General features: G+C 50.1%; 1 protein-coding gene across 1 annotated transcript; it reads left to right on the forward strand.

The window, feature by feature from the left end:
• The first annotated feature begins 1,256 nt into the window (after positions 1 to 1,256).
• Trim63 (tripartite motif containing 63) lies at positions 1,257 to 14,449 on the forward strand. Its single transcript, XM_055611279.1, has 9 exons — positions 1,257 to 1,483; positions 2,717 to 2,889; positions 6,341 to 6,509; positions 7,351 to 7,446; positions 9,141 to 9,374; positions 10,923 to 10,945; positions 11,230 to 11,354; positions 13,028 to 13,096; positions 14,359 to 14,449. The coding sequence occupies exons 1-9, from the start codon at positions 1,325 to 1,327 to the stop codon at positions 14,367 to 14,369; spliced, it is 1,059 nt and encodes a 352-aa protein (XP_055467254.1). The 5' UTR covers positions 1,257 to 1,324; the 3' UTR covers positions 14,370 to 14,449.
• Positions 14,450 to 23,098: the final 8,649 nt, after the last annotated feature.

Consider the following 23,098-nt stretch of genomic DNA (forward strand, 5'->3'; position numbering starts at 1 on the left):
GCTTTAAAGGGGTTTAAAGGGGGATCTGGTCTACAAAGCAAGTAGGACAGCCAAGACAGCCAGGACTACAGGGAGAAACTCTGTCTCGAAAAACACTAAAAAACAAGCAAACACACACACAATGTTATACCTTTTCTTTTGGGGTGGTGTGGCTTGTGGTGAGGGGTCATGGTGGGGACCAGAGGTGTGTGGTGACAGTATTTTGGTATTTTGAGATAGGGTCTCATGTAGCCCAGGCTGGCTTTGAACTCCTGCGTCTGTCTTCTAAGTACTGGAGTTACAGGCGTGTACCATCAAGCCTTGCTTCAGCTTTCGTGCTGAGACATGACAGCACTATGTAGCCCAGGATGGCCTGAAAGTTAGGTTCTCCTGCTTCAGTCTCCTGAGTTGCTAGAAATATAAGCTTGCAGATCATCTTCCATCAGTCCTGTCTCTGTACCCATATATTCCACAACCTCGTAGGGTCTTCTACAGGGCCCAAGAGTGAACACGTGTGCGGAGTCCAGGGAAGCCTCTGGCGGACTTCCAAGTGTCAGGGCAGGGTTCTGAGGCACCCCAAGGGAGTTCGTGTTTGTCCCCTTTCTGAGCTGTGAGCATGTCAGTGCAGGGAAAACAGAGGAACATGTGAGTGCAAGGTGTCAGCCTTGGCAGCGAGCACCTATACCCTGAGCTACCCCACCAGCCCTCAGAAAGCCCTTTCAGCATGAAGTGAAATAGTTGGCTGAGGCGGGGTCCGGGTGGGAGTCTCTAAAAACACCACTGAAATGCTTTGAGGCAGGATAGCTCTCAGAAGGCCTATCCCAAGCCCTTAGCTTGGAGCTGCTCAAGAATCCAGAAGGGAAACTGACCTAGGTTGGTACAGGAGGGCCAGCTGTTATCCCTTGAATGCCAGGTACCCTCTCTCTAGGTCCCATGCCTCACTCCCGCTTGACTGGAGGGTGGAGGTGGGGAGGAGGGACGGGGAAACTAGGGTACCTGCCCCGCCCCCCAACCTGGCTCTGAACGGTCTGTTCCTGTTTACGACCCCCACCCCTGGGGGAACAGCGATTGCTCATCTCTGCATGTGATCTGCGAGGGCCAAATCTTTGAGGCCTGGAGGAAACTCAAGCCCTGCCAGCAGCTTGGCTCGAGAATGCTCAGCTGGTCCCCTCCTGGGGCTCATGTGACCAACGGGCAGCTATAAATATCAGAAGGGCCTCAGCCCAAGACAGAAGTCGGGCGCCAAGAGACAAAGAGTATCCGAGTGGGCTTGGGGACGAAGGCAAGGCCTCCGGTTCCACTCAGTGTGACACGGGTGGAGGAGGCGGTGGCATCTCAAAGCAACATGGATTATAAATCTAGCCTGATCCCGGACGGAAACGCCATGGAAAACCTGGAGAAGCAGCTCATCTGCCCCATCTGCCTGGAGATGTTTACCAAGCCAGTGGTCATCCTGCCCTGCCAGCACAACCTCTGCCGGAAGTGTGCCAACGACATCTTCCAGGTCAGCACTAGGCAGGGCCGGGACCTGGAGGGCTTCTTGCTCCCCCCTGCCCCCCCCCCCGACGGCTTCTTAGGAGCTCCCTGCTCTCTGCCTAGGCCGCTTCTGAAGCTCGCTCGCTCCAATGTGAAGTCACACAGAGACTTCTGGGAAGGGTTAGGGTTGCGGGGTAGGAATGGGGCCGGGGGAAAGGGGAGCTAGCTGCTCCAGTCCGGCAACATAACGCACCCACCTCGTCCCCACCCTGCCCATAGCTCCCTGCTCTGCCTGGATGGCGCACTATTCCATCCCTAGTCAAGAGTCAAATGCCTCAGGTGATAAGAAGGGGAGGCGGGTAGAGACGAGAGAAAGCAGGCCCTGGGGTAGGAGCCAGCTCCAGGGTGGCAGGGGGCCCAGAGCTTTGGGAGGAGGGTGGCAAGAGGCACATGGCCACAGAGGCATCCCAGAGTCCTGAGCTCCAGCATGGCGGCAGAAGAGACTCCATCTTCCTCGGGTGAGGAGGGAATAGCTGTGACTGCACTGGGAAGAGGGATTCAAGGGTCCCGGGCCCCTACAGCAAATGGTCTTCCAAAGTCAAGTGACCTTGCATGTCAATAATCCCAGCATTCGTTGCTGGAGAGATGGTTCAGTGGTCAAGAGCACTGTCTGCTCCTCTGATGGACCGGGGTTCCATTCCCAGCACCCACAGGGCAGCTCACAACTGTCTGTAACACCAGCTCCAAGGGATCTGGCACCTTCACACTAACGCACATAAAATTAAATTAAAATAATTTTTAAAAATAATCCCAGCATTCAGGAAGCTGAGGCAGGAGGATTGCTAAGAGTCTGGGGCCAGTCTGTGATACCTAATTAGTCTAAGATAGCAAGACCCAATTTTAAAAACAAACAAAAACAAACAAAACAAAACAAACAAACAAATATATATATATTTTAACCCCTACAATTATCTTATCTTGGGGGTTGGCTCTAATTCTAAGGCCTAAGACATCAGGGGTAAACTGAGGCATAGAGAAAGAGTTGCTGGTCTGAAGTCATATGACTTGAACTCATGTTGGCTGATACTGAACCCTTTGACTCAGTGCTTCAACCAGGATACTCCAGCCCATGGTGGGCTGGTTCTAGGTCAAGCCCAGGAGCCTGTGGTTTGGCCAGTGTGTCTGGGGCAACCAGGGAAAGGAGAGCTGGAGACTGGGGAGGGGAGGAATGCAGCCTCACCTCTGCCTTGGCTGTCTGCAGGCTGCCAACCCCTACTGGACCAACCGCGGTGGCTCAGTGTCCATGTCCGGAGGTCGTTTCCGGTGCCCCTCGTGCCGCCACGAAGTGATCATGGACCGGCATGGGGTATACGGCCTCCAGAGGAACCTGCTGGTGGAGAACATCATTGACATCTACAAGCAGGAATGCTCCAGGTCAGTGTGCGGCTGGAGAGCCTCCCCGGCCCCTCCGCCTCGGGGGGGACCACAGTCAGCACAGACAGCCATCATCCTCCACCTCAGACAGAGCTTCAGCTCTGGAGGTCGGGGTACCCTGGGGGCGTGGAAAGGAATCCTGAGAGCAGGGGGCAGGTGTGTGTGTGTGCATGAGAGATGAGAGAGAAACTCACAGCCGAGAGAACACCTGGGAGGATGCAGCCAAGTGGTCCATAAGACATTGAGAGCCAGGCACCCAGAATGCTTCATCCTGAGGGACTGTCCCTGTGCAGAGAAGGAAGTGGAATCCCAAAGAAGGAAAGTCAGCTGGGTGTGGCGACTCACACCTGTGAACTCAGCTCTTGAGAGACAGAGACAGGGGGATTACTGTGAGTTCCAGTCCAGCCTAAGCTACACAACGAGACCCTGTTTCACCCTTCCTCAATAATATTAATAACAATAACAGTAATAGTAGTTTTGGACATTTACCCAAAGTTTACCAGTCGGGAAGGGGGTGATCTGGGCAGAATTTGTGAATGGCGAGGTTGTACAGCGGTGGGCATCAAACTGGAAAGTGGCATAGCTACTGGGGTGATCTTTACAAGGAAGGGCATCCTGACTGGGTATCCATGATAGACCCACAAGAGCCTGGGTGCTGGGATCCACAGTGCCACTGCCAATCAGTCCATTTACCCATCAGTCACGTACATGAGAATATCCCAACAAGACTCCTGGACCACTCATGGCCTCACAGCCTAAAACCTTCACCAGGCCAGTTAAGATGGAACACATCTGTAATCCGACCACTTAGAAGGCTGAGGCAGGGGACTGAGAGTCCAAGCCCAGCCTACATAGCCAGACTGAGTCAAGGGAACAGGATCTGTGAATGTCAAAGAGGATATCACCAAGATTTGCAAAAATATTAGATATTCACGCTGAGCGCCACCCTTGGCTCCTCTGTGCGTTTCCTGTCCAGCCTCACAGTGATATCACAAGGCCATCTCATCCCTGTTTTACAATGAGGAAACAAAGGCTCAGGTTAGGCCAGCAAATGGTGAAGCTGAGGAGAGGGTGGTTAATATTCTCCCTGCTGTGAGTGTGTGTATGCGCGCGCGAGCGCCTGGTGTCTGTGGAGACCAGAAGAGGGTACGAATCCCTGGATTCGTCAGAGTTTTCTACAGAAACAGAATGTACAGCAAATAGGTGCGTGTGTGTATATTCTGTATATATATTTATCTTTATGTGTGGGAGTTATTAGAATGGCTTACAGGCTGTGGGCCAGCCAGTCCAGCAATGGCTGCCTACCAACAGAAGGTCCAAGAATCCAGTAGTTGTTCATTCCATGAGGCTGGATGCCTCAGCTGGTCTTCAGTATACTCCAGAATCCCAAAGAAACAAGCCCTAATGCCAGTGAAGAGATGGACTTGCTGGTGAGAGAGCGAACAGGCAAAGAGAGAGCTTCCTTCTTCTATGTCCTTTTTGTTGGCTGCCAGGAGAAGGTGTGGCCCAGATTAAAGGTCTATTTTCCCACCTCAAAAAAGATCTGGATTAGAAGTGGGTCTTCCCACTCCAAGTGATTTAATTAAGAAAAATTAAAAAAAAATTAAAAAAAGTCCTGCCCAGGCAGTGGTGGCTCACACCTTTAATCCCTTCACTCAGGAGGCAGAGGCAGGTGGATCTCTGTGAGTCTGAGGCCAGCCTGGTCTACAGAGCGAGTTCTAGGACAGCCGAGGCTCCACAGGGAAATTCTGCCTCAACAAACAGACAAATCCTTACAGGCATACCCAGCTGCTTGGGTTTTAGTTAATCCAGATGTAGTGAAGTTGACAGGGTATAGGTGTCACTGTCCCCCTGGAACTAGAACTGGACTTACAGATGGCTCTGAGCCGCCATGCGGGTGCTGGGAACCAAACCCAGGTCCTTTGCAGTAAGCTCCCGTAATTGCCCATCCACCTCTCCAGCCGCCACAGTGAATATTCTACGCTTCTTCGTTAGATCCTGCCTCATGTACCTAGAACACAACACTACAAACGGACAGCAGACTAGACATGGTACAGTGATCCCAGCTACTTGGGCGTCTGAGGCAGGAGGATTTTACTTTCAAGGTTCTGGTAGGCTACACCGCAAATGCAGTGCCTGCCTGGACAATTCAGCAAGATCCTGATTCAAAGTTAGAACCAAATAACGAAAAGAAGAGGCTGGAAGTGTAGCACAGTGGTAGAACTCTTACCTAATACAAGGCTCTGTCCAGCCCCCGGTCTCCTCCCCAGACAGCGCACGCAGATACATTTAAAAATATTCTTATTTATTGTCGTTATTAGTGTCTGTGTGCCCATGGAGGTCAGAGAACAGCTTTGTGGAATCAGTTCTCTCCTTTACATGAATTCCAGGGTTCAAACCACGTTGATAGCTTGGCCTTCGAGCACCCTTACCTGCCGTGCCATCTTACCCAACCCACAAGTGCCTGTTTCTGAAAATGGTGGTGACGATGGTGACGATGATGTAATTTATAGTATACCAGTGTCAGCCCATTGCTGTAGAGGCCTGAAGAGCATCTTATATTTGAGCTCTGAGGCTTTTCCCTAATATGTGAGTGACAAGGACAGTTTTCTTCACTAGGGTCTGCTCAGAGCCCTGCAGGTCCCGTTCACGGTTGGCACAGCCCTGAGAGACACTGAGGCTCAAAGGACTAAGGTCACAGACAATGAGCGTTTGACCCTGATGCCTGGCCACCAGGAAGTGCCTTTGTGCTGTGGAGGTTTGCTCTGGGCTTCTAGACAGCCCCAGCCCTAGCCACGTGCTGTTTGTCTGGCTTCGGGTGACCATACTAAGCCCTTCTCTGGACCCTCAGACACCCTCAGGATGTGTTTACTGATATATTCTTTCTACTCGTGTTTCCTTTTCATGTTCTCCGCGCCAGGTACTGTATGTTATAGACTCAGGGAAGGAAAACAAGCAGGCTTCCTTGCCTGCCTGGAGGGTACAGTCTAATGGATTAAATATAGACGGTGAGGCTGCCGTCAGGGTTGCCCAGGCCCCAGCAACCCTAAGCAGTGCGGCTATAATTAGAAGTGAGGTGTTCTAACCTCCCCGCCTGGGCTGGGGAGATGTTGCTGGGCCACCTTGGACAAGTCCATTTATTTCCTGGGACTCTGTCACTTCTTCCCTGTGGTTTGTATCTTCCGATGCCTGGAATCCTGGGGCCCTCCCCATGTCCTCTGTACCAACTCAGACCAGGTCCAACCCTGGAGCCTGAGTTTTAGCGTCTGGAAACAGGTTTGTCTGATGTCACTAGCTTCCTTGATCTTGGGCTCCTGGATGATAAAAAGGAGGGTGTTTGCAGCGGCCGGATCCACTGGGAGCTGACACATGGCTTCGTTGGCCTCCTGTGCATGGAGCTAACGGGACAGGGAAGGGGGACATCTCTGACCTGTGGCTCTTTCCACCTTAGTCGGCCCCTGCAGAAGGGCAGCCACCCGATGTGCAAGGAGCATGAAGATGAAAGAATCAACATCTACTGCCTCACCTGTGAAGTGCCTACTTGCTCCCTGTGCAAGGTGTTCGGGGCCCACCAGGCCTGTGAGGTTGCCCCGTTGCAAAGCATCTTCCAGGGACAGAAGGTACTGACGACAGCCACCGTGCCCAGATGATTACAGGGACAGATCTGACCCTTTCGGATGTGCTGAGCTGGCCTTTTAGGAATAGCTCCTCTGGAGGGACTTCTCAGGCCACAGGGACTGAAGCCGCTGCCTCCCTGGGGGAGGTGGCTGAGCTCATGGGTTATATATACTTAAAGCCACTTGAGAGCACCGGGGTGTGGCCACGGGGAAGAGGCCAGGCTCCCAGGCCACGGCTTCCCCGTCCTGTGTGCTCGGGGGTCGTTGACCCCTCCACCTGAGCCTCTCATGCAGCACCAGGCAGATTCCAGGCTCTTCCCCCCGGGCAGCGGCAACCCCAGCATCCTACCGTGCGTGGAGTGAGCTGTAGCCCCACTTTCTGAACTCTCTGTTCCCCACACGCCACTTGGGCGTTTAAGCCTAGCATGCGGGAGGCAGAGGCAGGGTCGGTACGAATTTGAGGCCAGCCTGGTCTCTATATTGAGTTCTGGGCCAGCCAGGGCAGCGTAGGAAGACCCCGTCTCAAAAAATAAAAATAAATAAATATAAGTGAAGTTAAAATTGAAAAAAAAAAGGAAAAGAAAATGAAAGAAACTGGTTTTTCCTCTGCTGCTTTGTCAGTACCTTGCTGTGCGTCTTGGGTTGCTCAGCTCCCCTCCCTGGGCCTCATCTGTTCCGTAAAGGATACGTACATCTGTGGTAGTCTCTGCTTTTGGCCTGAACTGTACCCCGGAAGGAGGGCTAGCAACCCTCACGGTGACTGTCCGAGAGGGTGCTGTAATGCCAGAGAAGCGGCCGGCTCTGAGTCTGCTTCTGCCTCCTCTCTCACTCCCCTCCCGTCCAGACTGAGCTGAGTAACTGCATCTCCATGCTGGTGGCTGGTAACGACAGAGTGCAGACCATCATCTCTCAGCTGGAGGACTCCTGCCGAGTGACCAAGGTGAGGGTGCCCAGCGGCCCTGGCAGCGGTGAGGAGGCATTGAAGCCTCCAGCGCCACTGGTCTCTGGGGAAGACCTGAGCTGTGAGTGCAGTTTGGGACTGGAGCCTTGGGTGCCCAGCACAGACAGCAGGAAGGGGGCATAGTCATTCCTCCACTCATTCAGCAAGTGTTTCCTGAACACAGACCCTGTCCAAAGTCAAGACAGATCCAGTTGGTCCCTGACCCAGGGCTCTTCCAGTAACTCCCTGAATGTCTCCAGTGTGAATCATTTTTGCTGCAGAGCAAGACTCCTGGACCTTTAAAAGCTCACCCTTGACACAGCAGCCTGTGGAAACGAAGGTTCTGACTCAGTGGGTCTGGAATGAAACAGGGTTCTTTACCTCTTCCTCTTTTTTTTTTTTTTAATGTATATGGATGTTTTGGCTGCATATGTGTCTATGCACCATGCGTGTGCAGTGCCAGAGGAGGCCAGAAGGGGGAGCCAGATCCCCTGGAACTGGAGTTCCAGATGATTGTGAGCCACCATGTGGGTGCTGGGAATTAAACAGGGGTCTTCCAGAAGAACAGCAGCTGCTCTTAACCACTAAACCGATTCTCCAGCTTTCTTTCTGTCCTTCTATCTTTGATTTTATTTTTGTCTGTTTGTTTTTCGAGGACAGGGTTTCTCTGTGTAGCCCTGGCTGTCCTGGAACTCACCCTGTAACCCAAACTCAGGAGATCCACCTGCCTCTACTTCCAGAGAGCTAGGATTAAAGGTGTGCACCATCACTGCCTGGCTGATTTTTTTTTTTTTTTTTTTTTAGACAAGGCCTTGTGGGGAACGGCCTTTCATTCACTGTGTAGTCTAGGTTGCTCTTGAACTTCTGGTCCTCCTGCCTCTACCTGCCAAGTGCTGAGATTGTAGGCATGTACCTGGCTGAAATTTTGTATTTCTAATGAGCTTTGGAAGGCTGCTGGTTCCACAGACGGCGGAAGGCAGGGGTAGCTTTCCCAGCTAAATGTGATGGCACATCTGTAATCTCAGCATTTGGGAAGTGGATGCAAGAGAATCAGAAATTCAAGGTCATCTCCCTACACGTAATGTTTTTTTTTTTTTTAAAGTAAGATCAAGAGAGAGAAAAAAAAAGAAAAGAAAGAAAAAGAAGGTCTCTTTCCTATCCTTAGAGAATATTCAAAAGTCTTATCAACCTGGACAAGGTGGCACACACCTTAATCCCAGCACTCAGGAGCCAAAAGCTAGAGAATCTCTGTGGATTTGAGGCCAGCCTGATCTACATAGTGAGTTCCAGGCTAGCCAGGTTCCATATTGACACCCTGTTGAAAGTAAGAAAGGAAGGAAGGAAAGAAAGAATGAAATTGAATTTGATCTCTTTTTAAGGAGGGTTGGAGCTGGTAAGAGGGGTAAGGGGACAGAGCCGTGGAGAGGAAGGGGACATTGTTATCCCTCTGAGTGGCATCCCATTCTGAAAGGTGCCACTGCCAAGCCCATTTGACTTTTGATTTTGAGACAAAGTCTCACTAAGCTGCGCCACGCCAGCCTTCCTTTTGGGCGCTTTCTTCCCGTTAGCTTCGCCTCCTGAGCACCGGAAGACTTGACAGGGTGTCTTCCTGCTGCAGATGGTGCCTGGGCCCTTCTGTCTCAGAAAGTGGGTTGGGACCCCATGAGAAGTGACTGTAGGATTTCTGCCCTCAGGAAAACAGCCACCAGGTGAAGGAGGAGCTGAGCCAGAAGTTTGACACCCTCTACGCCATCCTGGACGAGAAGAAGAGTGAGCTGCTACAGCGGATCACGCAGGAGCAGGAGGAGAAGCTGGGCTTCATTGAGGGCCTGATCCTCCAGTACCGAGAGCAGCTGGAAAAGTCCACCAAGCTTGTGGAAACAGCCATCCAGTCCCTGGACGAGCCTGGAGGGGCCACCTTTCTCTTGGTGAGTAAGTGGCACCTGGACGGCTTGGGTGGATCTGAACTTTCCTCTTCCCTAACTCTTGAACGGGCCATTTAAATCTCGGTGTGACTGCCAGGCATGTCACTATTGTAGGCTCACGCCTGCTATCCTAGTACTCCTAGGCTGCGACAGGAGGATTCCAAGTCCAGGGGAAATCAGGGCAACTTGATAAAGTGTTATCTCAAAATAAAACATGCCAGGTGACACATGACCTTGATCCCAGCACTTGGAAGACACAGGCAGAAGCAGGAGGATCTCTGTGAGTTTGAGGCTAGCCTGGTCTACACATCGAGCTCCAGGCTAGCCAAGACTGTAAGGTGAATCCCTGTCAATAAACAAGTAAACAAATAAATAAAGAAACTGACATAAAAACATTAGGGGTGGAGAGATGACTTCATGATTAAGAACTCTGTATCACATGCCTTTAATTCCAGCACTGGGGAAGCAGAGGCAGGCAGATCTCTGTGAGTTTGAGGCTGGCCTGGTCTACATTCCAGGCCAGGCAGGGCTGCATAATATAGAGATCCTGTCTTAAAAACAAACAAGCAAACAAACCAAAGAAAATACAAACAAAGAAAAAGAAAGAACTTTTTTTTTTTTCTTGCTTTTTTTGCTTTGGGGAAGGACCTGTTCCAGTACCCACACGGTGGCTTACGACCACCCAAAACTTGCGTTCCAGGGGACCCATTGCCCATTTCTAACTTCCAAGGGCACCAGGCACCTGTGTGGTGTACACACATACATGCAGGCATGAGTACACACACTTTAAAAATAATGGATCCTTTCAGCTACAACAGCAAAAGCCAGAAGGTGTGGAGAGATGAGAGGTGGCTCAAGAGTCGGGAGGGCTTACAGCTCTTTCACGGAGCTTGAGTCAAGTCCCCAGACCCGTGTGGGGCATCCCACAACCCCCTATGCCTCTAGATCCAGGGGACTCTGGCCCCCTCTTCTGGCCTCCACGGACTGCAGCACACGTGTGGTGCGCATACACACATTCATATGTATAAAGAAAACTTTAAACACACACACAAAAAACGACAACACCCAAAACACAGGCCTTCAGGCTCCCCTCCATGGAGCATGGAGTGGAGGTTTGGTTGACTCTCAGGCAAAAGACATTGTGTGTGCCTGCCTTCCTTCCAGAACCCTGGAAGCATGCTGGGGTGCGTGCTGGCCAAGATCTGAGCTAACCAAGAACAGAGAGAAAATGTCCAAGTTCTGTCTAACAGGGCAGGAGGCGAGTTATGCCTGTTCCATGGAACAGGTTTTTCTTTTCTCTCTCTCTCTTTTCTTTTTCCTTTTTTTCTCTTTCTTTCTTCCTTTCCTTTTCCTTTCCTTTCCTTTCCTTTTCCTTTCCTTTCCTTTCCTTATAGCCCTGGCTGTCCTGGACTCGCTTTGTAGACTGGCTTCAAACTCATGCTGATCCTCCTGCCTCTCCCTCCTGAGTGCCAGGCTTAAAAGTATGCACCCCCACACTCAGAGATCTCAAGGCTTTTTCAATGCTAACCTCTGCCTTCTCTCTCTCCACAGAGTGCCAAGCAACTCATCAAGAGGTCAGTGTCTCCAGGACTGTGGCCCAAGTCTCTAGTTTTTCCCTCAGTCCTTCTAACACCTGCCCTATGAGACCCCAAGCATTAGTTCTGCGGGGGTTGGAACTCAGGCTGAGATCATGTCCTCTGCTTCTGCTTGACACTAAAGAAGAGATGCTCCCTGCTCCTTCGTCCCCTCACTTTAGGGGTGGATTGTGGGGCTGGGGTGGGTCCACATAGAGCCAAGGCGGAGCTGTCCCTCACTGCACAGAACCCAGAGACCTCACCCTGCCTCTCTCTCCCTACAGCATCGTGGAAGCTTCCAAGGGCTGCCAGTTGGGGAAGACAGAGCAGGGTTTTGAAAACATGGACTACTTTACCCTGGATCTAGAACACATAGCGGAAGCCTTGAGGGCCATTGACTTTGGGACAGGTAAAGGACGTGGGGCTGCTGCTTGCCTGTACACATTTGACCTTTGGAAGTGAGCATTCTTCTTGAGCCCCGACAGGAGGCAGATTCACTAAAGAAGTTAAATTTACACAGTCAGCGTTGACAGGGTTTCTTTGTGGAGCCCTGGCTGCCTGAGAATTCTCTTAAGTAGACCAGCCTGGCCTGGAGCTCACAGAGATCCCCCTGCCTCGGCTTCCTGAGTGCTGGGATTAAAGGCGTGCGACACCATGCCTAGCTGGCTACGAAATCAACTCTGTGATGACTCCGACTCCGGAGCCCAGCACAGTGCCTAGTGCGTAGATTTTGCTAAATAAATTACGTGTGGATCCAAAGCCTGTGACTCTGGCATTAGACAGATCTGACCTCAAATCCTGATTCTGCCATGTGTGTGCTCTGCCTTTGTGGTCTCCTGTTTTGTTTCGTTTTTTTTGGGGGTGGGGTGGGGGTGGGGGGGGAGTGGGGAGTCCATTACTGTTTTCGAACCCAGGGCTTCACACATGCCAGGTAGGTGACCTACCGCTGAGCCAGCTCTTTCTGTGCCTCTCTGAACTTTTTTTTTTTTTTTTTTAACTAAAAATTAGGACCCAGTATGGGCCTGGAATCTTACTTAGTACCTGGGAAGGGAAATTAAGGCAGGGGCAGGAAGATGGTGAGCTGGAGGCCAGCTTAGGCTACATAGTGAAGAGGGTATTCAAGACAGGTGTGAACATAACATTTGAAGGTCTGCACTGCCCCTCCCCTATGCAGGGAGACCATCCCAACAGCATTTCTTGAGCCTGGTCATGTAGATCAGCTGGCCTCAGATTCACAGAGCTCCGATTCCTGGGTCTTCTGAGAGCAGGCATTAAAGGCATGAGCCTCTCTGTCCAGCCCTCAGCCCATTTATTGTTTGGGCTTGTCATTTTTGTTGTTTTGCTTTGTTTGTTTGTTTGTTTTTGTTTTTGTTTTTGTTTTTTTGAGGCAAAGTGTCACTGTGAGCCCAGTGACAGCCTGAATTTGTGGCTACTCTCCTACCTCATTTTCCTGAGTGCTGGAATTACAAATTTAAGCCACTGCTCTGGTCTATGGATATGCCTGACAAATGCTGACTCTGCAAGTCCCTGAGGCCTGGGAAGGGAGTCAGGGAAGGGGCAAGGCCCTGTTAGGGAAAGCCACATTCAGGATGAGAAGGTGAGAATCCAGGTTGCACCTGGGGGTGGAGTATTGTCTCCTGAGCAGAGACCCCAGGCCACCCCAAGACTGCCTCTCTGTGGACTGAGGAACAAGAGAACAGAAGGAGGTGCTGAGCAAACAGCTTTCCAAGGCTGAGCAAATTCCTTTAAGCCAAGGACTTTGAACCCTCAGGACAGGAAATGTCTGCCCTGCTTCCCCTTTGTGATATGTCTGAACCCTACCAGTGCCTCCTTGCATCCATGAGGCCACAGACAGGCCAGTAAGAAGGACGCTGGTGTCTTAGAGCAAAAGGGTTGTGATCTGGGAGGAGGAGGCAGGGGATAGGGAGGCTGAGCTCTGTGAGCTTGGAACCCTCAGGTGCAGGACCCCGAGGTGCCCAGTTGGGCCCAGAAATAGGGACAGGTGTGGCCTGTAGGCTAATCCTCTTCTAATAGCTGCTGTGAGAAGCCAGTCCCATCTTAACACGATTGGTCTCCTCGTAGATGAGGATGAAGAGGAGTTTATTGAAGAAGAAGATCAGGAAGAGGGCGTGTCCACAGAGGGGAAAGAAGGTAAGAAGAGTTCTACCTTTCCCTGTCCTTGTGCTGTCATCGGTAGGGATGCCAGGCACACATCCTCAGGGTGTGTGTGTGTGTGTGTCTTGTTGTCTTTTGTTTTTAAGACAGGGTTTCTCTTGGCGGTCCTGGACTCAATTTGTAGACCAGGCTGGCCTTGAACTCACAAAGATCTGCCAGAGAGTGCTGGGATTACAGCTGTGCGCCACCACACCCAGCTCTGTGTGTGTGTGTGTGTGTGTGTGCACGCACGTGAGCATGCAGGTGAGGTAAGAGGTGCTTATGAAGAGATCCAAGGTCTTTTTTTTTTTTTTTTTTCTTTTGGTTTTTCGAGATAGGGTTTCTCTGTGTGGGCTTCGCTGTCTTGGACTCACTGTCTAGACCAGGCTGGCCTTGAACTCACAGAGATCCACCTGCCTCTGCCTCTGAGTGCTGGGATTACAGGCTCCTGCCACCACGGGCTGGCCATTGTTCTCTTCGATGGCTGAGGCAGGATCTCGTAATAGAACTCAGAGTTCATGGATTTGCTAGTCTAGCTAGCCAAATTGCTTTGGAATCCCTTTTCCTGCCTTCTGAGCTCTGGAATCACGGGGGCTGCCACAGCTACCCAGCATTTTCTTTTTGAGAACTGGCGACCTCAGCTCTGGCCCTCACATTTATGTAGGGACCCACCCACCAAGCCATCTCCTAGCTGCTGCTGCCTTCCTCTTCCTCTTCCCCTTGTTCTCCTCCTCCCCCACCACCTCCTCCTCCTCTTTAGATGTGCCTCTGCTTGCCAGGAACTCACTGTGGAGACCAGGCTGGTCTCAGATCTGGGATTAAAGGCATGCACCAGTACACCTGATTGGTGTTCAGTCAGCTGCTGGAGCCGAGCTCCAATCTGGCTAAAGCAGCTAGCGCTAAAGCGTCTCACGCAGTGATTCTCGTCCACTGGGTTGTGACCCCCTTGGGGCATTTGGGAAACACAGCTTACAGTTCCTAACAGTAGCAACATCACAGTTATGAAGTAGCAGTGAAAATAATGTAATGGTTGGGGGTCTCCACAGCGTGAGGAGCTGCATCACAGGGTTGCAGCGTTGGGAAGGCCGAGAACCCCTGCTGGAGGGCATCTGCTGCCCACTGAATTCTGACAACTACATTCTAGGTTGTTTTCTTTAAAACAAGAGCCCCAGGCTGGAGATGGCATTTGTCACCACAGCCTGGGAGGTCCTGCATCCTCTTGAGTCTGTGTCTCACCGCGACTGATTTTTCTCTTTCAGGACACCAATGAGGAGCTGGATGAGCGAGATACCCTCTGGATGCAGACCCTTGGGGAGGAGGGCAACAGGCCCTCGGGAGGGGGTTGGGGCTCATGGGGGGGGCACACAATGGGGGAGTGTGTCTAGTCTCTGCTCAGAGAGTAGGGACTAGAGCAGGACGTTCCCACCACTGTGTCCAGCAGCTGCGGAAACACAATCAGAAGTGTGTTTAGAGCGTCACAGGACACTTTTCTACGTTGGTGCAAAAAAAAAAAAAAAAAAGAAAGATTTTGTATGTTTTTAAAATGTGATTTTCTTTTTGTATATACTTGTATACATGTACGCCAATTTGGTGCTTTTTGTACGAGAACTTTTGTATGATCACGCCCGGTCATTGTGTGACTGGCGATTGTCACAGAGTGGGAAGGAAGCCACAATAATAGAACTGCTCACTTCCTTTCCTTGCTGGGTCTCTCTCAAAGGCCTAGAGAGGGGCAATTGTACTGTATTCCTGTGCCCATCCCCAAACATGGGGAGAGGACTGAGTTTGTGTTATGTGTTGTGTTAATAAATGTACAAGGGGGCTGGGCGTGGGGGCACACACCCTTTGATCCCGGCACCCTGAGGCAGAGGCAGTTGGATCTCTCTGAGTTCTAGGCCAGCCTGGTCTACATGGAGAGTTCCAGACCAGCCAGGGCTACGTAGAGAGACTCTGTCTCAAAGATAAAAATGAAAAAGAATAAAAAATAAACTCACAACGCTTTTTTTTTTCCTGTAACTACAGAAGTGGTGTGATCTCATTGAGCTTGACTGTGTGTGTGCTGCTAGCGGAACTGACACGAAAACTCAACCCTGACCTACAAGGAGGCCCCAGGTCTCCTTTAGCGTGTTTGGTTTTTTGTTTTTGTTTCACAAGGAAAAATAATTGAGCACCAGCCAGCTTTTAAATCGCAGCCTTTGAGAGGTAGACACAGGCCTGTGTCTGTCTACAGAGAGAGCCAGAACTACACAGAGAAACCCTGTCTAAAAAAAACAAAAACAAAACAACAAAACCTAGTGTCAGTGAGCAGAAGGCCTGACAGACGGCACAGCCAAGGCTGGGCTAACATGGCCCTAAAGGAGGTTTCTTCCCCCACACTTGCCCTTGTGAGCTCTGCGGAGAACCGGCCCTTGGAGCCTCACTAAACAGCTTCTAGTTCCCCAGAAGACCCGTCCCTGGCAGTTCCGATGTATGTGGAGGTCCCATCCCGGGGCCTCTGGCAGGGGAGGAGGACCCCAACTTGTGCGGATGTTCCCTGACTGAGCCGGCCACCGCTTCAAAGCCCCAGCTTCTGGCTCAGTCCTGTGAGAGGTTTCCAGTGCGTGGGGAAGGACACAGCTTGATTGAAACAGTTTGTGGGGCTGAGGAGGGAGGTCCCCTGGAGTCTTGGTTCGGGCAGTGAGTTGGCTCCCTGCTGGGTTTATAATGGGTGAAGTTTTGTGAGTGGTGGGAGGACCCAGGGCGGTGGAGTCAGGAATCTGGAACTGCTACTGTCTGCCTGTGGGCTACAGGTGGAATGGAGGCCAGAGCGGAGGCCTGACTTTCTTCAGGGAAGACCCAGACAACCACTAGCTCTGAGCATGAGGGATGGTGTACAGCGTAGCAGCAGCAGGCTCTAACGGGGGCAGTAGAGGCAATGAATTAGCAGGCCTTGCCTCATCTCAGAGCGCAGTGTACCTACAGGCTAGCAGAGCTCAGGGCTGACACATACAGGAAGCAGCCGGCCAAAAAGAAAGCAAAGGAGAGCCTGGCCAGGTAGCGCTCGGGAAGCCAAGGGAGGCTGATACTGAGTTTAAGAAGAGCCAGGCCTGTCTCAAACTAAACTAAACTGAAGCTAAAAAGCTGAGAGCTGGTAAAACTGGCTTGGTGGTACACACCTGTAATCCCACTGTTTGGGAGGTGGAGGCAGGAAGATCTGATGTTCAAGACCATCCTCAGCCACACAGCAAGTTCAAAGCCAGCCTGAGACCCTGTCTCATAAAACAAAAGCTGATGAAGAGGTGGGGTGCACTCAGGAAGCTCCCCGGGAACACTGCTGTGAGTCTGAGACCATGCTGCGCCCATGTCAAGGGTCACGCCAGACAGAGCTACGTGGAAAGAAGTGGCACTGACAGAAACAAGTGGGGGAATTCAGCCCCCTTGATGGAGTGTCTGTCGAACATTCGCGAAGTCTTGGGTTCAATGACCGGCACAGCACAAACCAACTATGGTAACAAAAGCCTATAATTACAGCACTTTTTTGGTGTAGAGGCAGGGAGAGCAGGAGTTCTGAGACTAGTCTGGACTACAGAATGGTGTTTTGTTTTGTTCTTCTCATTTGTTATTTGTTTGTTTATTTATTTATTTGACACAGGGTCTTTCTACATAGCCCTGGCTGTCCCAGAACTCATTATGTATATATACCAGGCTGGGCTTGAACTCAGAGACCTGACTGAGATTAAAGGTATGTGCCACCATATCCAGAACATACTGAATTCGAGGACTAGCCTGGGCTTCATGAGACCCTCTCAAACAAGAGCTTAGAAATCCATATATTTCGGCAGGTTAAACACTTAACCCATCAACTCAGCAATTTCCAACTTACTTGTCCGTGTGTATCGTTTAGAGCTCACCTTTACCACGAAACTCACTTTGGTCCAGTGTCCCACCTCTGTCTTCACTCCTGCCAGCTTAGGCTCGCTGCGAGTCTCTCTCAACACGGTGCTTCAAGTTTTCTCTTTCTATCTTCATGTGTGTGTGAGTGGTGTGCCTGTACGGGTACACGCTTGAGCCTTGGCACGCGTGTACCTGTGTGCATGTGGAGACCATGGAGACCAGAGGTTAACATGCCGGATCATCCTTGTTCTCAGACACACAAACCCTCTGTAAGGCGGGCTTCACTCTGTAGCCCTAGCTGGCCTGGGTTGGCCCTGAGCTTTCACGGATGCTCCAATCAGTGCTGTAGTTAAAGGTGTGCTCTTAATTTTTTATTTTTTTTTATATATATATTTTTTTAAGACAGGGCTTCATTTCGTAACCCAGGCTGGTCTTCAGGTGTCTCTGCCTCTTAAATGTTAGAATTACCAGCGTGGACCACCGTGACCTGGCTAATTTTGGTTTGTGATATGTACACAGTTGTAAAATTTAATTAATTATTGCAACATGTGAGTCCTTTACTAAAAACCAAGCTAAGAAAAAGAACACAAGCTGGCCTTGGGACCTTTCCGTGCCCTTGCCAGCTCAAATCCTCACTCTGTGTGGGTCATTTCCCTGACACCTTTACTGTCACGCACCTGCTTTTCTTCTCAAAATGTTTTTTTTTTTTTTTTTTCAGGGAGAGGGTTATATCAAAGTTCAACCTAATTAAGAAAAAAACAAACACTGGGCTGGAGAGACGGCTCAGAGGTTAAGAGCACTGACTGCTCTTCCAAAGGTCCTGAGTTCAATTCCCAGCAACCACATGGTGACTCACAACCATCTATAATAAGATCTGGTGCCCTCTTCTGGTGTGCAGGTGTACATGCAGGCAGAGTAATGTATACATAATTAATAAATAAATTTAAAAAAACCCAAACAATTTGGAGGTTGGGAAGATGGCTCCCAGACTAAAAAAGCACTTGCTGTCATTGCATAGGACCTGGCTTTGGTTCACAGCACCCACAAGGCGGCTCGCAACCACCTATAACTCCAGGGAATCCAGAGAGCCCTCCTCCCACTCCGAGGCCACCAGCGCACAGTCAAACATAAATGCAGGTAGAACACACACATACACATGGAATAAAAATAAGCAATCTTATTAAAGAAAACACTTTTACAACTGAGGCCTTTTGTATCATTTTCACTTCTCTAGCCGAGAATTCATGGGAAAGGGCCCCTGTCCGTTTGGTCTCACAACGCAAAGCATGTTTCTCTGGGCTGGGCAGCTGCTGCTTCAGCGGGTAACCCAGGTACCTTCTTCTTTGGCTTACGTTTTCCTTCCTGTTTCAGGAAGTCATCTCCGACCACGCTCAGTATACTCATTAATTCTCTCCGAATCTTGCCCTCAGCCTGCTTGTTTACAAGGCCAGGAGCACCAGGTGCTACCATAGACTCTGCCAGCTTTGCCTTGGCGACATTAACGGGCGTTCCTCTTTGACCCACACTTGTTTCTTTGATGTCTGCAGTATGACTTCTTGTAAAGCCATGCATGTGTGGCCGGAACTCCAGGTCACCAAAGCTCAGCCGTAAGGTGCCTCCTCTCTCTCCCACTGGGAGACATTTTGTCAAATGACTGGAAGATGGCAGCGCAGGCTGAAAACACTTAGTTTCCTGACAGTCTTCATATTTTATTTACCTTTATTTATGGAGTTGGGGGGGGCACAGCACGCATGTGGAGGTCAGAGGAGAGCTTAGAAGGAGTCTGTTTTCTCCTCCTTGGTGAGGATGAGCTTCAACCGCTAAGCCCTCTTCAGAGCCTTATTCTCAACTCTTCTCACACATAGGACTTTAAAGGCTTTTGAGGCCAGAAAGAGCAGGGCGGGGCATGGTGAGCTTCAGTCCCATCACTGAGGAGAGTAAGGCAGGAGGGCTGAGAGCTCAAGCCAGCCTGGGATCCATAGTGAGGTTATGTCTCAAAAGTGGGTAAATAACTTAAAAACGAAGACAGAGGCTTCCCCTCCTTTATACTGCATCGTATCATCTTGTTTCACGTTACAGACTACAGATGCATTACAGCACCTCATCTTGTCACTTGTCAAGAGATACAAAGACAGGGAACCCACACAGGTTCCCAGACAGAAACCCTACGAAGTATCGTACCTCCAGGGCCCAACCCAGCGAACCAGTTAGCTTTATTTGGGTTACTTTCAGGTGCAAAAATGGCTCGGACAGCTGCATCAATAAAGCCCACTCCTGGGTGGGCGTCAGGTCAAAACGTTGGAAATCCTGAACAGACATCCCAACATGCACTCGGCTTAGCAGGCTGGTGAGGCTCCTTTCCAGGCAGATTAGTTAGGTGAGCTTCTTCCTGGCAGCTCAGAAGGCCTCTTGGTTCTAGTATGACTTTTTTTTTTTTTTTTTTTTTGAGACAGGGTCTCTCTGTATAGTCTTAGCTGTCCTGGAACTCTGTAGACCAGGCTGGCCTCAAACTCACGGACATCGTTCTCCCTCCCAAGTGCTGGGATTAAAAGCAAGTACCACCACCTAGTTTTTTAGGCAGATCAGCTGAGAGAGTCTGAGACTGTCTCTCTGCTTATATATGCTTGGGGAAGGTGGGGCCTAGAGAATCTGGTCAGTTTCAGGGACTTCCTGAAGCTACTGAGTTGTTCACTTCCCTACAAAACATCTTGTTGTTTCACCTTTCTATAAACCCCCTGCCTTAAAATGTCCTGCTCTTTGACCTGCCTTTACCACCCTGCATCTAAATTCACTTCCTTTCAAGATACAGGCTTTGATATAGGAGGAAGCTACTACATTGCACACACTCAGCGCTCTTGTGTTTCCTTTAGACGGGGCCTGGCTTTGAACGCACTATATACATAGTTGATAATCCTGGTCTTCCAAACCTCTTGTCCTCACTTGCCAAGTGCAGCCAATCCTGTGAAGTCTTATTTTTATCTATTATTTATTTTTGAGGCAGTGTCTTTCTGTGTAGACCAGGCTGGCCTCTAACTCAGAGAGAGCCTCCTGCCTCTGACTCCCAAACTCTGGGATTAAAAGTATGTGGCACTCCCTCCTGGTCTGAAGTCCTCTTAAACAGCGGTAAGTGCCTTTAACCACTGACCCATTTATCTACCCATCTTGTTGTTTTGTTTTTTTGAGACAGGGTTTCTCTGTGTAGCTCTGGCTGTCCTGAACTCGCTTTGTAGACCAGGCTGGCCTCTAACTCACAGAGATCTACCTGCCTCTGCCTCCCTGAGTGCTGGGATTACAGGCCAGGAGCCTTGTTGAAATTTTAAATGAAATTTTTCTTTAGGGGTGTGTGTGTGTGTGTGTGTTTCAGGAATTGAACCCAAGGCCCCAGGTATGCTAGCCAAGCACTTTATCACTGAGCTATCTCCTCAGCACAAACTGCTGCACATCAACTACAGTTTTTTCTGAGGATATAGGGAAAGGCCAACCTCAGATTTCTCCTGCTGAACTCTCAAAGCCGAGCTTCAGGCACCAGATGCACACACTGGACAAGCAACTAATCCTGCAGTACACCATAGCAGGTTGTCCACAAACTGCATTCAGTCCTGCTGCATCTACCTGCAGCGCTCGGTCCCCAAGGCCATCCCCCATCTCTTCTGATGCCAAGCACAGGTCTCACGTTTTATCTTCTCACAGGACCCCCTCCCCCACACAGAGTACCATCAATTTGATAAGAACCCAGGGAAATGCTAACTTAACACTTATTACTTCATCATAAAAGGCTATCACAAAGGACATAGATAAGGGTCAGGGGGCATTTGGGAAGAAGTGGAGTTGCTCTCTCCAGGCACACCAGCTTCCGGAACTCTTGTCCTTTTTGTGGGGCTTTTTTGTTTGGTTTTGTATTGGCGGCAACGTCCTCCTGTAAACATAATTAACCCAAACCCCTGAGGAACTTGATTGGATGAAGAAGAGTCAGAGCCGATGTTAACAGCCTGGTAGGGAAACCTAGAAGAGCCTGTCTGTTCACTTTCCCCATCCCAGATACCGGGCAGGGCCCCTCTGGTTGGTCAGGCCAGAGAAGTCCTTTCATGACCACCTCCTAGCTGGAAGGTGGGAAAGATTAGAATTTCTGTGGTTTCAGGTGGTGAGGCAGGAAGAGCAGTAGCTCGAGGGCATCCTGGGCTGCATTGATCCAGTCTCAAAGAAGTAAACAACAACAAAACCCACCTATGATCCGTCCTAAGGAACAGAATGTTTAGTTTTTGGGGTTTTTTTTTTCTGCCTTCCTTGGGAAGGTTGGGTGTGGATGACATTGGCCTGCAATCTTACCACTCAGGATGCTGAGGCAGGAGGATCACAAGTTTCAAGCCAGCCTGGCTTTCTTAGGGAAACTGTCTCAAGCTAAATAAATCAAACTATATACATATATAGTTTGATATATGTATGTATATATATATATATATATTATATATAATATCACATGCATTGTTGGAAATACGGATTTAAAACAAATCTGCTGAGCTGGAGTTGGTGTTGTACACCTTTAGTCCCAGCACTCAGGGGCAGAGGCAGGTGGATCTCTGAGTTCGAGGCCGGCTGGGTCTACAGAGTGACCCAGGACAGTCAGGGCTACACAGAGAAACCCTGTCTCAAACAAAAACAAAAACAAAACATTGAAAATTTATGACAGTTGTGGGGTCCGCCTAAATCCAACATAACTCAAACACCAGGTCAATGCAGATGACAAATATTTATTGTAATCAAGCCGCTACTGGTGGATCAGGGCCAAAGAACAGACTCGGGAGCTGAACTATGACCCTGAAGGGACGTTGTGCAGCACATTTAAAGGGTGAAACCATGAAGTGATGGGGAGCGGGGTTGGCTGGAGCATTGTCCAATCATATTTGACATAAGGGGTTGAGCAAGAGAGTTTCCATCAATCAGGATAGGAGTAGGTTCCTGGGAAGATGAACCTACTTTGACCCTGCCAGGGAGATGGAGACTTGCCCTTGAAAGGGCTGGATTCAGACAACTGTTGCCTTACAACAGAAGCTGTTCAGCTAGTGGGAAGTCACCAGCTCCCCTAGGGCCTGGTTAGTATTTAGGCAGCCTGCTTCTGGGTTGCCTAGCAACCTATGATGTCATCATGTGTTGCCAGCCAGGTAGTCACACCTGGCAGGTGTGGTTCAGTTGCTCCATGAAAGGACCAGCCTGCCACTTTGTCGCTCTCTTGCCTTCTTGCTCTGTGCTCTCTTCCTCTCTCCTGCTCTCTCCCCTTTCTCTCTCGGGGCGTCCCATCCCCTCCCCCATCGTGTCTTGCTCTCTCCTCTCTCTTCATCTCCAACCAATAAAGCTTTTTCATATAATATCTGTTGTGCATCACCATTTCACTAGGACCTTGAACTTACTTTCTCCCTATGATTAAATGGAGTCTGAAAATTAAATGGTAGTACTTTGAGTAAGTTCCTTTCGCTTGTTCCCAACAACATTTTGCACCGAGGAGAGCTATAACATGATTTTTCCACCTTAAGAGATGACAGTAATCTGTGATTACCCTATAGAAACTCCACCAAACAGCACTCGCTGCCTCTCATCCAATTCATATTTATAGGACCAAGAATTGAAACAAGGGCTTTGTGCATAGCAGAAGTCCCCCACTGCTGAGCACACACCCGAGTCCTTTTACTTTGAGACAAGGTCCCAGTAAACTGCCCAGGCTGGCCTCAAACTCGAGATCCTTCTGTCCAAGGCTCCTGAATTCCTGATTCCAGGCATGACCACGTCAGGCTCTCCAATTTGTTTCAGTCTAATTTCAGAGGCAGAGACCACCGGAAGTCTGAGGAGATTCCTGCTGTCCCTGCTTCTGGGTCAGCTGGACCTCAGGCCTCTGCACTATACCCAGGTGAGTTTGTTTCTTCTGCCACCGACTCCTGGAACTGAGTTATTTTTATTATTGTTTGCTTTTCTGAGCCAGGGCCTGCAAGGCTTAAAAGCACCCCAGGCAGGCCTCAAACTAGCTATCTAGCCAAAGATAACCTTGAACTGCTGATCCTTTCCTTTCAGCCCTCCGCAGAGATAGGATGACAGGCACAAGGGGGTCACACCCAGTTTCTGTGTTGCTGTGGCTGG

This window comes from Psammomys obesus, unplaced genomic scaffold (assembly GCF_907164565.1).
Source record: "Psammomys obesus unplaced genomic scaffold, mPsaObe1.curated_primary_1811, whole genome shotgun sequence".
Classification (NCBI taxonomy): domain Eukaryota; kingdom Metazoa; phylum Chordata; class Mammalia; order Rodentia; family Muridae; genus Psammomys; species Psammomys obesus.

Coding starts and splice junctions, on each gene's coding strand:
- Trim63 (XM_055611279.1), top strand. CDS start 1,325: ATGGATTATAAATCTAGCCTGATCCCGGACGGAAACGCCATGGAAAAC. Junction 2,890..6,340: donor TACAAGCAGGAATGCTCCAG/GTCAGTGTGCGG, acceptor TTTCCACCTTAG/TCGGCCCCTGCAGAAGGGCA. Junction 7,447..9,140: donor ACTCCTGCCGAGTGACCAAG/GTGAGGGTGCCC, acceptor TTCTGCCCTCAG/GAAAACAGCCACCAGGTGAA.